This window comes from Anopheles moucheti, chromosome 2 (genome assembly GCF_943734755.1).
Source record: "Anopheles moucheti chromosome 2, idAnoMoucSN_F20_07, whole genome shotgun sequence".
Lineage (NCBI taxonomy): Eukaryota > Metazoa > Arthropoda > Insecta > Diptera > Culicidae > Anopheles > Anopheles moucheti.
This window is the reverse complement of record NC_069140.1, coordinates 29,766,687-29,788,433: the sequence shown is the minus strand read 5'-3', so window position 1 is coordinate 29,788,433 and position 21,747 is coordinate 29,766,687. Positions and strand designations below refer to the sequence as shown.

At 44.2% G+C, this 21,747-nt stretch overlaps 1 protein-coding gene across 1 annotated transcript; it reads right to left on the bottom strand.

Moving 5' to 3' along the window:
- Positions 1-935: 935 nt before the first annotated feature.
- LOC128298682 (ataxin-2 homolog) lies at positions 936-17,001 on the bottom strand. The gene is made up of 4 exons (XM_053034453.1): positions 16,990-17,001; positions 6,894-7,224; positions 6,534-6,822; positions 936-2,022 (listed from the first exon to the last, which is right to left on the bottom strand). The coding sequence occupies exons 1-4, from the start codon at positions 16,999-17,001 to the stop codon at positions 936-938; spliced, it is 1,719 nt and encodes a 572-aa protein (XP_052890413.1).
- Positions 17,002-21,747: the final 4,746 nt, after the last annotated feature.

Sequence of the window (21,747 nt, the reverse complement as noted above, 5' to 3'; positions counted from 1 at the left end):
TTGGTTGATATCGTAAAGCAATTACACACTGGCCCCCGTGCGGTGATCGCCAAACATGGATCATATCCGCGTGATCTAGGGACGATCAGCACGGTGATTAAACGCAATTGGGTGCGTTTCACACTTTTACGACGTACCCGTAACGCAACGGTTGGCATTTATTATTGCGGTAAATGAGCAGTGTTTGCACAACGGCTATCAGCGTTTACGATACTGTAAATCGCACCAATAAGCAATAAGCTCGTCTTTTACTTTACGCCAAAAATACACTCACAAACAATGAAGTTATGTGTGGTAAAGTTGTGTATTTTTGAAAAGTTTCATTGATGTGAATCTTCAGGAAAGACTCAATTTAATCAAGGATTCTTAAAATATCCATAATTACGCACAGATTCTTGAATCCTCACAGATTCATTAATCTCCAAGAAAGTATGATTTAACTCATTGCTTACATGATCACGATTAAACATCTAAAACATCTCAATAATTTAGAGGAGTCATAGAGATTCAGAGTCAATCTCTCAGGTTAAAGATTCATCAATCAGATTCATGAATCGGAATCAGATCCGTTGCCTAACAATACTAATTTTGAGCATCCTTGGTGAAACTGCCCATTAGTAAGAATTTCATTAACGTGCATTTTTGTTTGATTTAAGATTTGAACACGTGATGTTGGAGGAGATCATATATACCATTATACATCGACCAGTGCCGCACGGCTGTTTGATAAGCTCATGTTCCTAGCGATAGATAATACTTTTAAGACCTGTTCTACGCTCAGCTAAAGCATTCATTTTCGGACTCATTACACAATCATCATTTTGGCCAAGAGCGCCGCCTCAACACCCACAATATTCAACAACAACTCTCGCAACAATTTTTATTCTATCAACTAAATAAATTAACGACTATGTTCGACCACAGTGCCTACTCGCCTACTGGAACTGCTTAGCCGGTTGCAGTTTGGTCGTGGCCAACCCGGACGGTTTTACAAAACCCGCCACACTAAACAATCCCGGTGATCGCTTATACTGGGCGGAGGTTTTCGTGTAGGCTAGCGGCACGGAATAGGCGATCGTGTTGTACCCGGGTGCTGTGGCCGGACCCGATGGGATCTGCCCAAGGAGCGGCTGCGTCGCGGAGCTATGTAAAGGCTGTGCATGTCCTGCCGGTTGCAGTACGGTTGTGTGGAGTGGATTCAACGGATATACCGGGACGCCCGGTTGATAGAAGTGCGCCGGCCGCTGATGATGGGGATGTGCATGATGGATCGGTTGATGAGCAGGACCGAATGCGTGCGGCGTCAGCTTCGTTGTGTACAGTGGCGCTTTAGCAAGCTGTAGCGAGGATGGTACGTACGAGTCAAGCAGACTGGTAGGTGGACGATGCTGTACGCCGAAGTAGTTCAGTATCCCGTTGTTGGGATGGTTCAGTGAAGGATAGAACTGTGGGGCTAGTGAGTGGGTCGGACCGGCAGATGCATGTCCGTGCGGTTGTACGTATGTGGGGTAAGGTACGGCGGGAGCAACATGATGATGAAGGTGCTGCTGCGGGGAGGAATGGGGCAGGAAAGGTCTTCCAGTGGGGTGGTGGAACTGTGGTGCACCGAAGTGATGCGGACCGTCCCCTACCACGGGGTACTTGCTCGGTTGCGCAGGTGGAAGGTCGTGTGAGAAGTAGACAGGCTGCTCCACACTCTTCACGATGGAAAACTCCGCCGACGGTGACTGGTGGCGCGGTGGGGCAGGTGTAGAGGACGCTGCGTACACGACGTCGGGCTGTGGCGTAGGCTGGACCGTCGAGGGACCGACGGTACCCGGTGAATGTGCTCCAGTTTCACCGTGAGAGTAGGTTTGGATGTGGTTGTCCGGGTCGTTGACATACGCGGCCAGCTGCTGGGCGGAATGGGGCGGCGCCGATGATGGTGCCGGCGCTAAAGATGGCAGGGCTGGACCAGTTGGAGTGGATGGGATGTGCTGTGGTTGCTGTTGGTAGTATGGCGTCGGAATCATGATATAAGCTCTGGAACGGGGTAGCCACGAAATGAAACGGGAAAATGAATATCTTGTTTTAGACCAGATTTGCATAATTCCGGCTACAAAGAACGGCAGACTTCAGACACAAGTGGAACTAATTAAGTTAGTGTTGATTATACGATACACTTCAATACTCCAGCTTCTTAAAGCGATAAATAAAGCAAAAAACGAGATGAAATAAGCGCATCAAATAAAAATCAATCGGAACGAATTGTTATCAAATATTTAGAGTTTCTGTCAACGGCCACTTACGGTGGAATGTAGTTCTCAGATTACAAAATTCAAATTTCAACCCCAAATTCCATAAGCTACGAAAAGCTGCAAATGCATCCACGCCGACGTCTTGATCGCGAGACGGAGGAAGCAAAAGCAACGCTAGATGCAAGATCTCCACAAACCGAGCACCGATCTGGCAAGCAACTCAATTACGTCATCCTTCCTTTTGTATCCACCCCGAGGAGTGTCCATTATGAACGGTGGATGAATGTAGACCAGAAACCAGATAAGTGCAGCCCGCCCAGTGCAGATGCAGCACTGCGGACGGTTATATCGCCAAACATACGCTGAGCGATGAGCGATTAAAAAACGAGCAAAAAAAAAAACTCCCCGCACTAAAGATAAGAGGAAGCGTGTCGGCTATCTGCAGCTGACATAAACTCGTACGAACTTTACAAACGGATCGGGAAAAGCTACACGGAGGGTGTTGGCGTTTTTTTTTTGTAGTTGTTGTTGCTCTCCTCCAGAGCCGTCTTAAAAATGGCAATAATTAGAGCAGATACACACACACACAGAAACAGCGGGTTGTAATTGCAAACTTTTAATTATTCTCCCTGGCAGAGATGAGACCGACACGATTACACCGGCTACCGTCATCTGCATAGGCCACATTTTCCGATTTTTTCTTCGTCATTGCTGCTTGCCGCGCAATACGAATAGGAAAGAGCTGGATGCCATATTAAATTAGACGACGAACCTTTCTATTCAAATGACTCCATAAATGGAACTGGGCGCAGCATGGCTCACGTTTTGAGAAGATTCTCACTATAAAAACACAGCACTGTTTATTTTAGCTCCATCCGTAAAACATGACTAATAAACCGAGATTATATTAGGCATCCAACTAGCAAGCCACTTGTCACATAACCTCAAAGCCACATGTCATAACATCGAAACTATCCAGTGTCTTATTTTGCACAAAAATGACAGCTCGTTTTGTGGGTTAAGTAAGAGCCTTTTTCGCGCTTAACACAGCCAAGAATCGGAAGTTAGCCGTGAGCAATTGTGTTCAATCGCAGCACCGTGACGATTGGGTAAGTGTACTTGTTTCGCATTGCATCGTACAAAAGTGTCACCCTGGTTTGACACAAGCTTAAGTAGCTCGCTGCTGAGTGGATGACATCCATGGTCCATTGTTCTACGAAGGTGTCAAAACACCTTACGGATGACACATCATGCCTGCACTCTCGTTAACACCTAGATGCTTCAAATGCATAACGAGACAGTGGCACCCACCAATGGCACTGGGTACACACGGATGGGACGGTTTGACAAATCAACTCGTTCCGGAGCCGATCACCCAGCGAACAGCGATGGGGGTGACGCTTTTCTAATGAAATTACGCCAACATCACATTAACATGGCCTAATACAGCACACCGTAGCCGTAGCGAAATGATTCCATTGTGTCGCGCTCGCTCGGTTATGATAGACGCCCTCCTTTGTCCTGAGCACAGTCAGGGGAAGCAAAGAAGAAAAAATCACAGAACGAATTTAGGTGCCAGTTAGCACCTACGATGCAGCCACTGATTCCACCTAATGATACCAATAAACCCCGTCCGCAATTGAATCCGTCCGGCTGGTGTGCTACACCACAGCTGGAGCTATTTATTTTATGATCATCGTTTTTCCTCGTTTATGGTGCAATCGCTCGCGGGTTAGGTTGCCTCCGGTCTCGGTACCGAGGGGCCGTGTGGATTGAGGGTTGAGGGTAATTATGGTTAATTTTGGTAAAATGAAGCTTACGATGGTTTTTACCCGTGGGCGTTGGTTAGGCCGCCGCCGGGCCCCAAACGAATGGGGCCGATCGGTTACATTTCACTTTCGGCAAGATTTCCAACCGTTCCGTTAAACGATGGGTTATTGTAGGAAAAAGAAAAACAACCCCTTTACTAACCACCTTCGGGCCAGCAAAAACAAAAAAAGATCCTTTCTCTCAAATTTTAACTTATTAGCACTATTAGACTTTTTTCAACATCTGCCTGTGAGCTTAGCGTGTGTATTTTTAAACACCCAACATTTGGTTCCTTATTGGACCCCCAATTATGTAATACACCGCTAGCCAATACGAATTTTTCATCAATCTACCTAATCAAACGCACAGCCTTACAGTCGCTTCGTACGATGCTCCCAATCTGTCACTCTTACCAATAGAAAAATGAAAAAGGGCAAATCTTCCTTCTTTCACCACAAACAGCTTCCTGATGGCCATTTGAAAAAAAAACAGACACATGTGGACAAATCACGCATCACGAAACAAATAAACAACCGCCCGGGGGTTTGATGGTTTCACAAAGTCCGAAATGAAAAAAAAACATAAACCCCACATTCAGCACCAGCAATAAATCGATTTATGGATGCGACGAGTGAAGCAAATCTCACACGATAAATGACTTGCCATTTTTTTTGGTTTTGTTTTCGCTTCGCCATCACAAAGCCCGCGAGCCGACGCGCTCGATCGATCAGTGGTGAAATGCGATCAATCAATCAACACGCAAAACCCGCTTCGATGGGATGAAATTTGTACCATTGCCTTTCGGTTGATCGTACATTGCGCTCGATAGGTACTTATGGTCGTACTCGTACGATCATAAATAAAACCTTCTCAGGAGAGCATTAGCTACTGAATCGGGAGCTTCGGCATACGGACGATTCATCATAAAGCTGGATCATAAACACAGGCTAAAAGTAGAATTAGCGTAAGCGAACCGTAAAGCTCTGAACAAACCATGTGCCATTACGCAATAATGAAAGGATGAAATACTCCATTCGTGTACCGAACTGCTTCGTCTAATCCCGTTTGAAGTACAGCACATGGCAAACGACAAACGATTCCAATCAAGCACACGCATTGTGGTTTAAGCGAATTCGTCTGCCAAAACAATGGATGATTACACACAGCATAATAAAACGTTTAATCGATGCAGCAATTAATGCTGGTACTCTACAACCGTAGGGTTTCACTACAAGCGGGGCCAAAAGTAAAAGGTGAGTTCCGGACCACCAACGTTTACCGCGTATGTGTGTGTGACGATAGTTTTAGATTTTAGAAATTTATTTACACTCCCTGCATTTTTCTTATTGCATGTCATTAACATTACCCGTTTAGATTGGAACAGGTTTGCATCTGTGTTCAATGGTGTGTCTTGAGTATTTATTAACAATTTATTTTATTCCCGTAATAAAATTTTAATACACCGCCGTTACGACTTCAAATACCATTAAAAGAACCGGTAGACAAATGTGATAATACTGTCAGTTAATTTGTCTCATTACTACACTTCCAGGTTCCGGTTCGTTATGCAAAAGTTCACGGACCACAAGAAGCTTTTGTGTTTTGGGAAACAAAGTTTAAACAACGTTAAAACATTTTGAGCACACTTACATTAATCTTTCTAAAAGTGGGCACTCTTTCCCAAGTAGCAAAAGTGTACGAACACACACTTAACATGTTTGAAAACAAAGCAAAAATAAAAGCGTTTCCATTCCAATCTTCCATTATGACAATCGTTGCATTGTAATCGCTTAAACCACAAACAAATATTTATCAACACCGATCTGTAACCGCACGCTTCGTACACCGCCTCTCTACCCTCGCAAGTGCATGGGAAAATATTGACTTAAACACAAACGCAACAGCTTCCACGGGTGGCCCGGTGACGTAATCGTATCATATCGTTTTGCATGGACCCACATGGTGTACGGAACGGTTTTACTCAAAAAGCAATTAAACGTACTGTATCGTAAACTAATGGGCCCCGCGATTACTAATGTTACCGGAGGCATGTGATTATGATCTGAGACTGCGAAAGGACATTAACGCACGAAACGAAACAGGAAATTGAAACACGCAATTTGTGCAACATAAAACATTGTCACAACATGAACATAATATTCCTGGGAAGCGATCATAGCTTCTGAGGTAAAGTGATCACAGCTCAGTCGAATCGTCAAGGATATCGGAAGCAAGAAAGAAGAGTGATTATATCCCCATAGCACAAACAGGAAGGAAATAAATTTAAAACCCATCATGACACTATTGAGACGGTACTCCCGGCACGCGATTTAATGCGACACTGACATCGATTTGTGTGCCCGCGACCTTGATGAAGCAGGAATACATCCAACACCAATTTCACCATTTACCAAACGAAACCCCTTTAACTGTGGTTTTGTGTGCTGCTAATTGCACCCTCTGACAACCCCTCTACACCACACTTACTGCGAATTTTGTGGCAGGATGTGTAGCAGCGATTGGGGCAGATTGTTGTCGGCCGCATACTGTGGCAACTGTTGGGGCCGGGCCTGCACATAAACGTACTGCGGTTGCGGTGTCAGATAGGGGGAGGCCGGTGCGCCTCCACCGATGACGGGCTGCAGCAGTGATTGGCGGGAAGGAACCGTGTAGGTGGAGTGATCCTCGTGCACCTGTGGTACCTGTTGGTGAAGCAGATGATGGGACGGTTGCTGCTGTTGCGGGATGCTGACGTACTGCTGGGGAACGGCATGATCTAAAACAAAAACGCAGATAGATTAGCACCATATGGCAAGTTCCAATCGGTTGTGCCGATCGTACGAATACCTTTCGTGTAGGAAAGCGTCTGCGTCGGAACCGGAAGTGGCGTTACGTATTTGACGGAACTGTGCGTTCCGGTGGCACTGCCCGGATGGTGCTGTATCTGCACGGTGTAGTGATTGTTGCTTTGGGTCGAACTGGCACCGTGCTGTTGCTGCTGAGCGATCGCTTCCTTTTTGAACACTTGTCGCTCGCTGTTGAGATTGTCCCGCTCGATGTCTTCTAGCTGGGTGGGTCGATTCCCGGGCGGTGGATCATGCCCCGCCGCCACCACCCATGGGGCCTGCAGTAGCAAACAGGCACAGCAACCAATCCAAACGATCATATTTAAGCGCACCTGAAAGTGGAACGAAAGTGAACGAGTCAAATGAGAGCTTTGAGGTACACCGCATTGCATACTGTCAGGCGCTTAACAAACGGTTGCGAACGTTCCACGTACGCAGCCAACACAACGATGCTGCGATCGCGTCGTGGCGCTCCGCGTAATGTGTGCACGAACCGAAGACCAGCAGCAGACCAGCTGGTGACGCGAAAAGTGCACTGCGCACATTCCAAACCACGGGCCCTCGGCACGTTAAATAGTGCATTTAAGGAGTGATTAGTGCGCAGATCCGGAGCGACCGCAACCACCGCCTTGACACTGGTCGCGAACCGGTTGCGCGTCGGTAGAATTGGAAAGCCCCGGCGGGTAAAAAGAAAGTGGAAAATTAAATAACACTCACTCGGTCGGTTTTGTGCAGCTTCGCAAGCAAACAACACGATCCTGTGCTGTTATGGTAATAGATGGAGAACAACCCCGCGCGGACAACCTTCAACGTGACAACGTGACACACGCGTCGGCCCACGATGAAGGTAGTTCCGCTCGGCAGAGTTGAACAGGATAGGAAAAATGTGATATGCAGTAGAAGGAAAAAAGGAAAAGAGTGGCAAAACGAGAGGGAAAGAGAGAAGACAAAACTAAACTATACCAATCACGGCACTAAGCTGGTGTTAAATCGCTGACGGTGATTGTTCGGCGGGGAAACGAAGCGTACAGCTGGGGATGCAACACAAACTTCCAAACCCCGTTTCCGCACCACGCTGATGCGACAGTGATCAGGATAACGGTGATTATCATGGCGCAGATCGTGAAAATGCAGATGGTTAGATGGTACGATTAGATTACGTACTAAATGTGCTATTGAAGGAAAGGGTTATTAGTTAATCTAGACGTGCAATTTATGTATTATCGAGCGTGAGTTGTTTTTACGCACTGGAATGAAACCATCATTCAATGGGTTGGTAAAACGGGGCGTGGGATTGTCTTCGTTTTGTTATAGCTTGTTAGAAATGATATGCTTAGAGGAGCGCATAGACCTAATGGAAACAATTATTCGAAGCGAGTAGCAGTAAATTAAATGAGGTTATTTTCTTATTTCGGCTAAACCAAGCGTTTAGTGTGGTATTCGCAGTGAGATCTTTAGACGTTTGGTTGGTCTGTGCTGCCAGTACTATACATTTTACTGTGGCTTGCGGAAAAACGACCGATATTCATTTTCATTGCACTAAACAAGGATTATTCTTCGGGAAATGAGGCTTGACTAGCTTCAAATGATGCTGCTTAATTGATAAAATGATTGAGCTTATTTGTAGATACTGAATCATGTTTCAATAGAAAACAATATCTAAATAGACCATTTTCAACGTTCTGAAAACATTGCACAAAAATGTTTGAATATGCTTGGGTCGAAAATGTGTAATCAGAATGATCATGCTGTTCGCAATCGAATTTAAAAAGGATCGTAAAGCCTACGCCATCTAAATATAGCACATTTAATATAACTTAGTTTCCGTTTAGACAATTGTTTGATCATATCTTCAGAAATAAACATTATGTTCAATCAAACTTACATTAAACTGCTAGCACCTCACGTGCACATAAACAACTCACATAATTTCATGGTTAATAAATCAATTCACTTGTTCAACGCCATAATACATTGTACTGCTTTCTTTTGATGTCGCAAAAACAAAAACACCAGCATACAACAATCGGCTTACACAGCTGAAAGTGGATTGCCTCTCACCCTTGTGATGAAGCAATTCCATTCAGATGCGTATACAAGGGGACACACACACTCACACATTCCTTGCAGGCGATAACCAATTAAAACGACATGAAACACAACGGCGCTTCCGGTGAGGTTCGGCTGCGGCGTGCTCGGTATCCCTGCGCTGTAGCAAGTCCAACATTGTTTCGTGCCACCCGACACGGCCGCAAAACCAGTTGATCGCTACTTGTTGCTCGCGCCCATGTCAACGCGAAGCGCTCGCATAGAAAGGCATCACTCAAAGGGCCACCACTCACGTGCGTCATAATTCCAGCAAACCGGCATTGTAAATCCGTGTACGCCCTCTCTCAGCTTCCTTCGACAGCCAAATTTGGAGCGGATTTTTAGCTGACAAGGGACACGGCCGGTCTCCTGCTACACGTGTACGGTGGTGGTGTGTCCCGTATGTGCGTAAGAACGGGTGTGGTTGAGTTGAACGGTGAAAATATAAACAATGGTTTCATTTCACCTTCGACCGTAAAAATGAAAGCAAACGAGCGGCATCAAGCATACAATCAGATCGGTAGAGTAAAGGAAAAAAAATACATCATGTTAAAACATAATCGCACCGAACGAAACCCACGGAACATACAGAATTACAGCATAACATACAATCCTTTCAGTGTGTACAAGAAATACAAGGAAAAGGGAAACGAAACAAGGTGCCCCGTCGGTTACGTAGACTCTTCTCGGCAAGCAAAGGTATGATTTCGGTAGTTCATGATACCGCGACACTATGAAAGTCGATCGGAATATAGCGCTGATCTCCTTTACTTATACGAACAACGTCACGAATACTGCGTTTTAAAAATTTCACTGCGCTAAGAAATTGCACAGCAAAGAAGGGGAAACCCGGACAGGTCTTGACCATTTGCTGCGACGTATAAACCTACGCCGGTGTACAAACAAAATAAACAAAAATCTCAAAAACAGGACATAAACCACCAGGTTTTAAGCGCGTACTGTTAACGGTGAGAATTGGGGTTGATTGGTAATGGACGTTTGGGAATGGCCTTTTTGAGAAACCCAAAGAAAGCGCGAAAAACGCAAGGCAAAGTATAATTGTCATTGAAAATGGAAGCTCCGTCTCGATGGTGGGAAACGACGAAACAAGCGAAAGGATGCAACAAAGGACGTTAAGATGGTTGTGGCGAGTGGTTTTAATGGGATTTTATGGGGAGATCTTAAGAAGAAATGTAAGTGAAGGCCATCTAGCGACTTATAATATGGAGATTGTATAATTTGTGACACCAGTTACCGAAGTTACAGGTGCAAAGCGAATAGTTTGAATCGTAAATGTCAATTTTAAGTCGTAAATAAAGCTTACCAAATTACAAGTACCAGCTATAAGGGTAGTGCTTTGTTTTGTGTTATTCTTGGTGTCTCTGGTGTTAAATGGTTCAACCGGATTAGGGATTTCAAGAGTTGCGCAAATAATACGCGCCAGAGAAATTTGCGTGTCTCGATCGTTCATGTAAATCACATTCTCTTTATATCATTGTTTATAATTTGTATTAAGGGATCAAATATTAATTTGCACATTACGAAACACATTTCAAATTGATATATGTACTGTTTATTTCGACAATTTGAGCAAATTCTAGCAAAATAATTTTTTTATAGTAAAAGGTTTTAACGCGCTTTTGAGCACACTTGAAATTTGTGAAATAAATATTTGATATCTACGTACCAAGTTCCGCAACCTGTAAAAACTTTCGCGTTACTCGAGTGTAGTGTAACTCAGGAAAATACTCCACACGAGACGTATTTTACAAGGAATTTGTACAAAAGTTAAATTATGATTATCCGGGTGACCTTTAACCGGATGTCGGATTATCCGTGCTGCTACGATAAGACATTTCCATAGGCGATGGACACTAATGATTGACACAGGAAAAAGTTCAATAATGCATGCATATAATATGTTCCAATTTCAACAAAAAATACAAATTTCTTTCGCTACTTTACCTCACAATATAACATAAAACAAAACCTCACTTAACATACATTATGCTCCAATATTTACCACCGAAAGGAGCTATACCTATTATCCGTATGATTCGAATATCCGGAAATAGTAAAGTTCATGGATACGACGTAAAAACAATCCTCTAATCGGATTAAACAAAAATATACCTTCGAAACAAAACATACCGCAGTAATGGACTCCTTAACATATCATGAAAACCCTATCTCCATTTGATTAACAACACCAAATTACATGGCAATTTCGGTTGCTATTTCAACAGCTCCGGGGAAGTGCAACATAACGCTTGGCAGGCGAAGCGTTTAGCAAAACTTCCAACACCATTCCGGTTGGACTATAAATTATAGATTTCATACACCTTCCCGCCGTAAGCTCCACACCTCTACGCCTTCTTTGTATCTCATCAAACGACACGAAGTTCAAATGTTCAAACAGAATAAATAGATTTAAGCTATGAAATGGTCGATAAATTCAACCACCCTTTATTCCATACTGGCCATAGGTCAACCGGTGGCCAACGCTGATAAGAAGGATAACCGTGCGCAACCGAATCGATCGACGCGCACCGAACAAGAATGCCCAGGTCCGATTTTGGACCACTTTCACTTTCACAACAACAGCAGGAAGAAACATAAAATCTCAACCAGAAGTGGTTTACAAAATCGCAACCACCCAGCGGCCGGTGCAGCGCAGCGCTGGTGTGTGTGTGAGTGCGACAAACATAAACTGGCGCGGCCAATTTTGTTCGCCTTTTTGTTTCCCGTGCCGTCGGGTTTGGTGCAGGAATTACGAACCAAAGTCAATCGATCGATCGTGTTTCTTTCACTCTTATCTCCGGCCGGCCTTTCCACCGTGGTAGATCTTTGTTGCTATAGCGACAGCACAGCCACCAAAAACGGCGGAGGAAAGGGCTACTGGGCTTGCAAGGTTGACCGCACCGTCAGGGCACCGATGGGGCAGTCTTTGTGTGTTTGCCACCGAACGTACCACGTACACTGTCGGGTGAGTTTTTTTTTTTGTGAGCGGGCACAAGCGCCGGGCCGCAAGGAGTAGTCCAGAAAGTGTACTTTCTTCACCCGTCGGTATTCCGAGCGTACTCTGATTTGTGGTTGCTTTTTTTTCAACACCTCCTTCTCTCTCTCTCTCCCTGTTTCTCCGTAACTATTTTCATCACCGGTCTGTCCGAAACCTGTCCGCGAGCTGTCCACAGACAAACTGGACCCGTCCGTTACGACGAAACGCCATACCCGGTAGAAGGACGGAAGGAAGCACAGGCAGCTTTGTCGTTGAACACCATCGCTTCGGTCTGGACAGACCGGTCGGAAGCCAGCGCGGTGTGTGAAGGGATCGGAATAGTTAGATAGAGCAGAATGGAAAAAAGCAGCACAAAAAAAGGGATCGACGCACTGTGAAGTAATTTTTATGATCACAGTTTTGCAATAATCGCTCCACACATTTCCTCATTGCCCCGTTTGTTTTGACCGACGCATGCTGTACAAGCTGTAAGGTAGGAAGCATTTTGTACTGTCACCTGTGTCCGGTCGTGGCCGTGTCCGTCTACCATTCCGCACGACACACAAAGTTGCGCCACGACCGGACGCTTCCAGCGTTTGGGTCACCTGTGGTGGGGCAGGTTGCGTTTTAATGGTTTTTTTTAATGCTCTCCTGCATTTTATACACAACCAAAGTGCAGCAACATTGCAACACTGTTGATAAGCTTACTTTCTCGTGGTTAAACATTGCTTAATCCTTAGGATGGAGCATTCTTGCACTTATAGAGCAAGGAAGGAATGGCAATTATATTTCTTTGTAATTGAAGGAGTTTTGATTAATGAACGTTTCGTTTTGTAAATCTTCCGTATGAAACGGTACGAGAGCGTGTAAAGGAAGGTAATACTTCGGCCTAAGAACAAACCCCAGAGACATAATTAACCTTGCGCACATAAAAGGCAATACGCTCATTAGTGTCACAAGCAATAAAAGCCACTTCGTTTTGTGCGTGTAAAGCTCACTTTAAACGGCATAATATCTACGTCGCCGCTTTGCTTAGCATCCTCTCGCCTCCCGCGCCAACGATTAATCATCACACCGAATACCATTACCGCTGCAATCTGGTCCGGATGGGATGAATCAACACATTCCTGCACAAATCTCAATCGCACCTTCCGTTTGGATCGCTTCATTTCTCTTTCTTTCGCATTTTTTTTTTTACATTTTCGCCACCAGAACAAATCAGTCCAGCGACAGTGAAAGAGTCTCCCAGTACGTGCCATTTAAAAAAAAACCCTCCCGCGAATGGCCATTTAAATTCACTAACTATTACGTTCCGAAACGGGAATGGGTGGCCCGCTGGCTGGAAATCACAAACTCGGTTGATGCTGATGGGTAGAAAGCAACGCGTGCTCCACGCGGGAACACGGAACACGCAAGCACGCAAATCGACAAAACAACTAATTTCCCTTCGATTCGCAAACTAAATAGGGACACGTCAGTTGTTTCCGATTGACAGTTTTGTTGTTTTTTTTTTCGTCCATCCCATTTCACTCAAGAGGGTCGTTTGATTGATTTGAGCAAAAAACAAAACGGACTGACATTCTTCAACAAGTCACACCACAGCAGAGCACGGAAAGGAAGTGGATACATTTTTTCCTGCCAACATAACTTAACGTCACAGCAGCTTTTGTCGGATGAGCTTTGGAGTGTTGAGCTATGCTGAGACTGTCAACAATAAGTGTTTATAATTATATAAACTGCTCAATCATCTGTTGGTTATTATCGAAAGAAAACGTTACACCAACTAAGGAATTTACTCATTGCACAGCATCGTTTTAACAAAAACAATATCAATCGCTTTTCGATTGCCATAAATACAGCACACTTGCTGTGCGATACAAAAGACTTCAATGCGCGTATGAGAAAATGACAGCGACGAACCCGCACAAAAAACTCCGCCGTACCGGAATAGGCTGATAGTGTTACCTCCCATTTGACAAACAAACAAACACGTGTGCAACGAACCTGCCGTGTGTTGGTTTATTGATTCATTGCTCTTATTTGCGGTCGTAAGACCAACCGGCCGGAAGTGCACTTGAAGACGGAGTGACAAACAAAGGGAGAAGTGGGGAAAGACATTATTTAAATTCACATCCGCTACGGGGCCCTGGACTGATCGGAACTGTTCGTCTGGGAAAGATTGAGCATAATTTTTACTTCCATATGCAAAACGCTTCTTCTTCTGCTTGAAGGCAATGCCAAAGGGAGCTATGCCCTTACCGCCACGTGTGTCACTGCAATTTTTCATCACGGAGATGGCAAAACAAAAACGAGATTCAGACCGTTTAAACTCTATTCGCAGCAGGTTAAAGCTTACGTCCCCATTACGCTCGGTACATCGCTGGAAGGGTGTCCAGGTGACAAAAGTGTTTGCTCAAATTATACCAATCACCGGTGCGCATAAAATGGTAATTGGTCAAACATTGCGCGCGTCGTGTGCGCACCGGACACACGATTTTTCTTCGCCGAGTGACAATTTTGTGAAAGAAAACCGAGCAGCATCGGTGTGATCTCCCTCCGCTCTCGGTCCATTCATCTATCGTTCGCATCGGTTCACTCGTGCGCTTATGAATGAGCGGGCACGATCAAGCGATCAAGCGATCAATGGTGCGGATCGAAGTATGCAATCGACAATGAATGGGTGGATGGAAAACGGTGTGTACGACAAAATAGTATGGGAAGCCAAGCGGTTCCACAGCGGACAGCACATAATCTGACCATTGGCACTTTTCTTTTCCCCTTTCCAGCCAATCTTCCCACATCGAATCGGCAATTTGTTTACTAAATATAACGAGGAAGATTTTCTTTTCTTTCCCCACTTCCTTCCCATGGCCTTGGCGGTTCGACCGGCATGCGATGGCCGGTCGACGAGTTGCAATATTTTTCTTTTCCCTTTCGCTTTCAGGGGCCAGTGGATGGGATGGAAATTGAAGCATTACCGTCTTAATGCGGCGGCATGCACCATCAACTCGGACTTTTTCGGACACCGATCTCCAAATTAGGCCGCTGGCAGATGGCGAATCGCGACCGGAGCAAAATCAAATGCGGACCATCATTGGCATGCTAACAAGCCGGTAGTAAATTTTGCTTTTTCTTTACATTTCTACTTCCTCTTGCCGCTGCTAAACCGTTCGGTATCGGTTGATGAAAGGGTTGACGGCTTTATGCCGATGGTGAAACCAGACTCGCAGCGGCCTGTACGTACGTTGGCCACGGGTAATGGGAATGAGACACATTAGTGGCCGATGGCCGATTTGGATCATAATGTGTGGTTTGCCAATGCGAAGGACACTGGCCGGATCGATGTAGCTACAGTCGCGAAATGGTGCGTATGACGCAAACGTTTCCAAACCCTGCCACACAGGACCCCAGACACTGTACCAGGATTGTGTAATCGATTGCGTTTTTTCGTTGTTGCTCTCTTTGCTCTCCTACACGACGGGGGTTATTACCTTATCTTCATCCGCGCCACGCTCGATTACTCTACTCCGACATTGCTCCCGCCAGATTCCTGGGCAGGTCGTTTATCATGCTGGCCGATTATCGATCGTTGATTATTAAAGTGAAAACGGCATGTGCAATCGATCTATCCGTTTCACATGTTGGCTTTGATTGGCGAAGGGGAAAACGGACAAGGGGGCGAAGCGAACCGACGAGACGTGTGGGGACAAAACGGAAGGCATTTGTCCAAATGGTACAAAGTCTGGACGCAACTGGGTTAAACGAAGTGATTGAATACGATTTATGCTTGCTTTTGGTAGGATTTCCTTTCAAGCAGTTAAAAGCTTGGTTGGTACAACTATTTCGCTAGATTATGATTATTAGAGAGATATCTTTCTGAGTATCAAATAAACATGTCACACAGATGTGGTACACCATTTTTCATACATGGTTACATCACACAAAGGGTTTAACTTTATACATAATTTAAACACATACTTACAGCATTGTTTTTTAATAAACTAATTTTTCAATTTTGAACTTAAATTGTTTGATGAGATCAAGATTTTTACCATTATACAGGACATGGAAGTTCATGAACATTTTATGACAGATTATTGAGGCTGTATAAACATTTTCCTTCCATAAATATACGTTCTCTATGCGGTGATATAAGCTAATTTAGCAACAAAAAATATTAAAAATGTTTTACTACGTTGTACAAAGTGTTTCAAAATAAAATCCGAAATAAATCTTCCAAAGCCAATAAAGCGATCCCTTTTGTAGGGATTTAAATTTTTAATAAAATTTTAATAGAAAAAACAAATTTACATGCCCTTTAAAGAACAAATTCTCGCAAAATAAGTTTTAAAGATCCTAGAAGTTATTTTTACGTTCAATAAATGATTCTAAATCAGAAGATCTTCGCAGTCTCTCGAAGGTACTCTGTGGGAATTAGTTGTTAAAAGCATGGAATGTTAGTTTGTTTTTTTTTTGTCACATGTTAGCAAACATCATCTAAACAATGCAGTGGCGAAACGAATAAATGACGTGTATGTGACAAATGCTATTTCTCAACCTTCGGTTTATATTAAACATTTGAATGTTGAACTATCACAAAAACATACTCATTACAACGATAAATAATAATTTAAAAAAGTACGTTTTCAACACTTTATCAACCTTTTAAAATGAAAACCAGATTGTGTGCACTTTTAAAGACTAACAACAGATTATTGCACTTCCTTATTCCTTCCTTACTTATGTATATTCCTTATTTTAAACATGTGTTTCGACTTCCAAATGCCTGACGAAGATGATGATGATCACTGGCACCAATGGTACAGGAAAATCAACGACCATTCGAAATCGACAGGCTAAAAACAAATTGAACGCGGTTCGATCGGTTACAAAAATTACTGAACAAGTCAAGTGTTTTGGAACCTCAAAATAGAACTCATAATTGATCCGAATCATGAGTATGTTGACCTTTTTTCACTGTACATAGGAACAAGTATTCGATAATACTCACCATTCTGATCATGCTACCGGCATTTGATAGTATCCTACTCCAAACCACTACGTTCTGGCGGGATCAGTTTCGTCTAAAATTAAAGACAAATAAAACACATCATTTCACTTTCGGTACTCACGAGCACGTCGCACTTTGTGGTGATTCAACTGTCTTGTAGGCGCCTCGTTACACTTAATTGCAATCAAATCACACACTCACCCTTGTTTCAAACGATCACCTTCAACTTATCACCAGGTCTTATTACGCCTTTCCAACTGATTATCCATTAAATGTACATAAGTGCGTGTGTTAGAACTTTAAAACACACGGAACGCCTTTAAATAATACACCTGCCGGCAGTAACATCAACGTTCGCACAACATGCACCATGCACCAACAGTCTCTTGCACATGTGAGAGAAAACACAAACCTCCCGACGCACGTGGATTGCTTTTAAGCCGTTTGCAGTGTTTTGCACTAGTTGTACGATTTTATCCGACCAACCGAAGGAACCGAACTAAAACAGTCCGATAGGGTGCAGAAGCAATTTATATCCGTTCCGGCGCGCGCAAAACCACAAAACCGCAACCACCGCGTCACCCGGCGTTCGGACCTTCCACGAAATGGCCCCTAGGGGGGAGGAAAAAGGCTGTGGTGCGTGCATTTTTTCCCTCCCTTTTTGCTTTCGTTTTCATACACTTTTGCTTTTACTCGCGATCGGCCGGTGAATTCGGTGCCCCGTTCCTGCTGTTTCCTGCTGCCTGGCTCTTGGCCTGCTCGGCACAACAAGGGCGGCCAGTGTCAACCTGAGCACAATCAGTCCGTATGTGGCAAGGTCTTTCTCTCTTTCTCTGCATCTCTGGTCGTTCATAACTTCTGAGATCACACTGCAATTCGCTCTTCGTCAACGGTGTCTACGGTGTGCAGTACATTTCAGGTTGCTTTAATCCTGTAGCAGCTTAAGTTTGTGCCTACTTTACAATAGTTGTTTACTACTTTTCTAATATAAAGCCAGTATTATTACCTATCTCAACAATAGTATGCAACATATTACTTTTTCCAATGGTTGATCATGTTAGTAAAATGACACCAGACTGCCCAAACATATTTTTTCTTTCACATACATCACATCACATCAATCAATTTTATCGAAAACATGGTTAAATTTATTTCATTAAATTCTTATCCAACATGTAGCATTGCTCATGTATATCAAACAACTCTATATTTCATCTCTCCTTAAGGGTTGCTCTCTTTTTACTCCCATTTCTCCACACGGAACGATCGCACTTTCTTCGGTTCTCTCTCGTTTGTGCACAGGGGGACCCTGTTCATTGATCATACACGAGAAACCCTTCGATTGCGCGTGCTTCTCCCTTCTGTATCCGACGACCCTTCCTCACCCCCACCCCAGTCACCCAGATCGTCTTTCGTCCGGCCACTGCACTGCTCCGGTTCCGACATTGGCGCTCCAAATCGAACTCCAGCGGGAATTTCGCTGCTGCGAATGTCGTTCGTCACCGATTGGGTGACTTCGCTTAGGGACACTTGTTTTGCACCGGTTCAACAAGGGGGTTGTTTTCTAGCCTCCCAAGCTGTTGCCCACTTTCTTTCTTTCCGTCCCCGCGGGATCGGGGCGGCTCGATCGTATTGCCGGCGGCATGCAAACCGTGCGATCTGTTCCGATCGTTTTTTTTTTGTTTGTTTCGTTTTTCTTTTTACATTTATTTTTGGGGTGCGTTTTGTTTCTCTGCTTCTAACTGACAAAGCACACCCCACCCGTGTACGTGTGCTCGATGAAAGATATCCATTTATTTTCGCCCAACGCGTTGGTTGCCAAAAAAAAAGTAAACGGTAACAACAGAGAATAAGAGAAAAATATCTCCAGCGCAAGCAGGCCAAAATGGTAGCCAGGGATTGGCAGGTTGGGTAATAGACGGTAAAAGTGTCCCGGCGCGTGGTTTGCACTGCCGGGCACTGATCCGGCTTCGAGGCACGCTGTGCTGGTGCACGATCGGGATTGACCGCGTTTGACGATTATGGGGTTGCGCGATAGAAACAGAACAAAATCAAGTGCAACCGGGAAGTGGATTACGTCAGGTAAGTAAGTCACCAAAGCGAGACGGAAGGAAGTCATTTTTTCTTGTTTCCTTTAGAGTGCTTGGGTTGTTTTTGTTTTTGAAACGCACGGCGTGGGAATGTATTTTGTTTATAAGAAAATTACATAAGGGAATTTGTACTGATTGGTACTGATAAACACCATTATAAGAAACATTACAATTCTGTCAGTTCTGTCAAATTAATCTGCTACAATTTACACAATGTTCGATTTTTTTTCCTTGGTGAAATATATGCATTCATTTATGTTAAGTAGGTAAGTATAAATACTCTAAATTTAAGAAAAACTTCAACACTTAAATACTTGTTTATTTGAAAAGAAATTAACAAGAGAGATTCTTTAATAGAAAAATTCACATTATAATAAGATATCGATCATTTAAAAATAAATAAATAATTTTGCTTAAAGTTACCCATGCTATTTAGCTACAACCACTAGAGTCCGCTCGGTAATTAGCTACTAACGCTCGATACAACTCCTTTCCATGTTAGACGATAAGTGTACACTCGTAAAAAGCCTAACTACATGTTGGCCAATAAAAAGAAGGCCGAAGAAAACTTTTCGCCTGTTAGCGGTCGTGCCTCATCAACGTACAAAACCGGCGAGAGAGAAGGCCGTACCATCCCGAACCCCGAAAGTAAAATCCCTTCGAATCTGCAAACGACCTCGAAAGTTCACCCGCTAAAGCTGCCACCAAATGTTGTGAAAGGTTCCTGCAGCGGAGATGATTTGCAGACCATCGGGACGCAACACAACAACCACTCAAAAAAAAAAAAAACCCCCGCGAAAACAACCCAGAAAAGGCCATCCTTTCTTTATTGCCAAATTATCCATGTTTACTATCCATTCTGCCAAAACAAAACACACAAAAAACGCAAACAAATGATCGGATTTGGACTATCCTAAGGGCAATGGAGTTGCTCAATGAAAGCTTCACTTACTGTCCCTTCTCAACGGCTTACAGGTACTGGCATTATTGAAGGGTTACGGTGCAAGCAACGTAACTGATCCTTCTGCACGTCCGCGCCTGTTGCGATGTTGCCGAAGAGAACATAAATCGGCGAAAGAGGCATACCACACGTTACGCGACCGCGGCTCGTAATGACCGGCGGTCCGTAATTCGTCAACGAAATGGGCCTTTTCCTTCCCGCGGATCCTTTTCGCAGTGTGTCTGCAGCAGTACCACCAATTATTATTAGTTGGTAGAAAAAAGGGTTGATTGAAAGACTAAAAACACACACATACACACACAACCCTCACACATACTCAAAGCCCATCAACAAGCGGTTAATCGATGGCGAAAGAAAGCAAATGGTGCTCACCACAACCCAATCCGTCCGCGAGGTGGTGAATTTTAATTTGTCGATTTAAATGCGGCTCTAATTATTTCACTCCCCTATGGTCTTTGGACCACGGGATCGCAGGATGACGATTTGGCACAGCGAAACCGGCGGTTCGGTGGGTGAGTCTCGTGCCAAGGTGCGCACGCTTTCCACGCGCACCCCACAAACGGTTCACCACACTTTGCTCTAATTTGTTGCGCAATCGAGAGCAAACGGCACAACTGTCACCCGGCGCGGACACACACGGGAAATAATGTACGAATCCGCAAAACGGGTGACCAATTTTGTTCGACGTTTAGTGGCATGATTTGGGTGCGTTTTGTGCTGAAAGAAAGCTGCTGAGCGGTTCCTTATTCAACCGACTTCGGTATGAGTAAAAAGCGAGGGAAGGTAGGCACGTCAGCATCCACACCAAACACACTGTTCCTTTGACAGGGTTGGAAACGATTATTCGCGAGTTTACGCTTAATTTATTCATCAGTAATACTCTCCGAATGGGACGTCCATTTCGGACGGCATGGGTGAAGCAATTTGGGGCGGTTAAAAAAAAAAACTAGTGTAACAAGCTTAGCTAAGCGTATAAAGTATGTGCACGCGTCGTGTGGATGTCATTTTCGGGGTACATGGCCATGGCCTGATGACGAAACGTTTGAAGGAAAGACGCTGCAGGGAAAAAAAAGAGAGCTTCCCAAAACCGCACAACCTGTGCGGTGAAATGGAATCCACCGCAACACAAACGGTACCTACGACTGCTACAAAAGCAATCAATTCCAACTTTAAACGCTGGAAGCGTTTCATGGAGATACCCATCACACGCATATTAGACATACCTCGTCAGGATCGGACCCTTTTTTAACACCTACGCCCCCCCGTGTGTGGCGTCCGCAGCAAACCCTCGAGCGACTGCTGGCTACGCCTGGTGCGCGCGCAAAACATTTAGTGGTAGGTTTTTTTTTTTGCTGGTTTGATTACTTTTATTTTATGAATTTATTCCTCTCGTTTCGTTTAGCCAAAAGGAGCAAAAATCCCGGCAAAGGACGGAATTGTTTGATTGATGCTCACTCAGCCTGTGTTGGACGGTTGGGTCTAGCGTCCTTAGGCGTTGCAAACATGTTTGAAAGTGTGTCAAAAACTGTTCCCCCCAAAACGACAACAAAAAAACACACGCTCTATTAGTGAAGATCATTGGAGATCATGGAATGAAAGCTGGAAATCGACAATCCGTGTGTCCGCTGTGGAAAAAAACACGCACACATTTTATACTTAAGCAGTTGGTATTTTCTCAGATTACAGTTAAGCTAATACGATTATTAA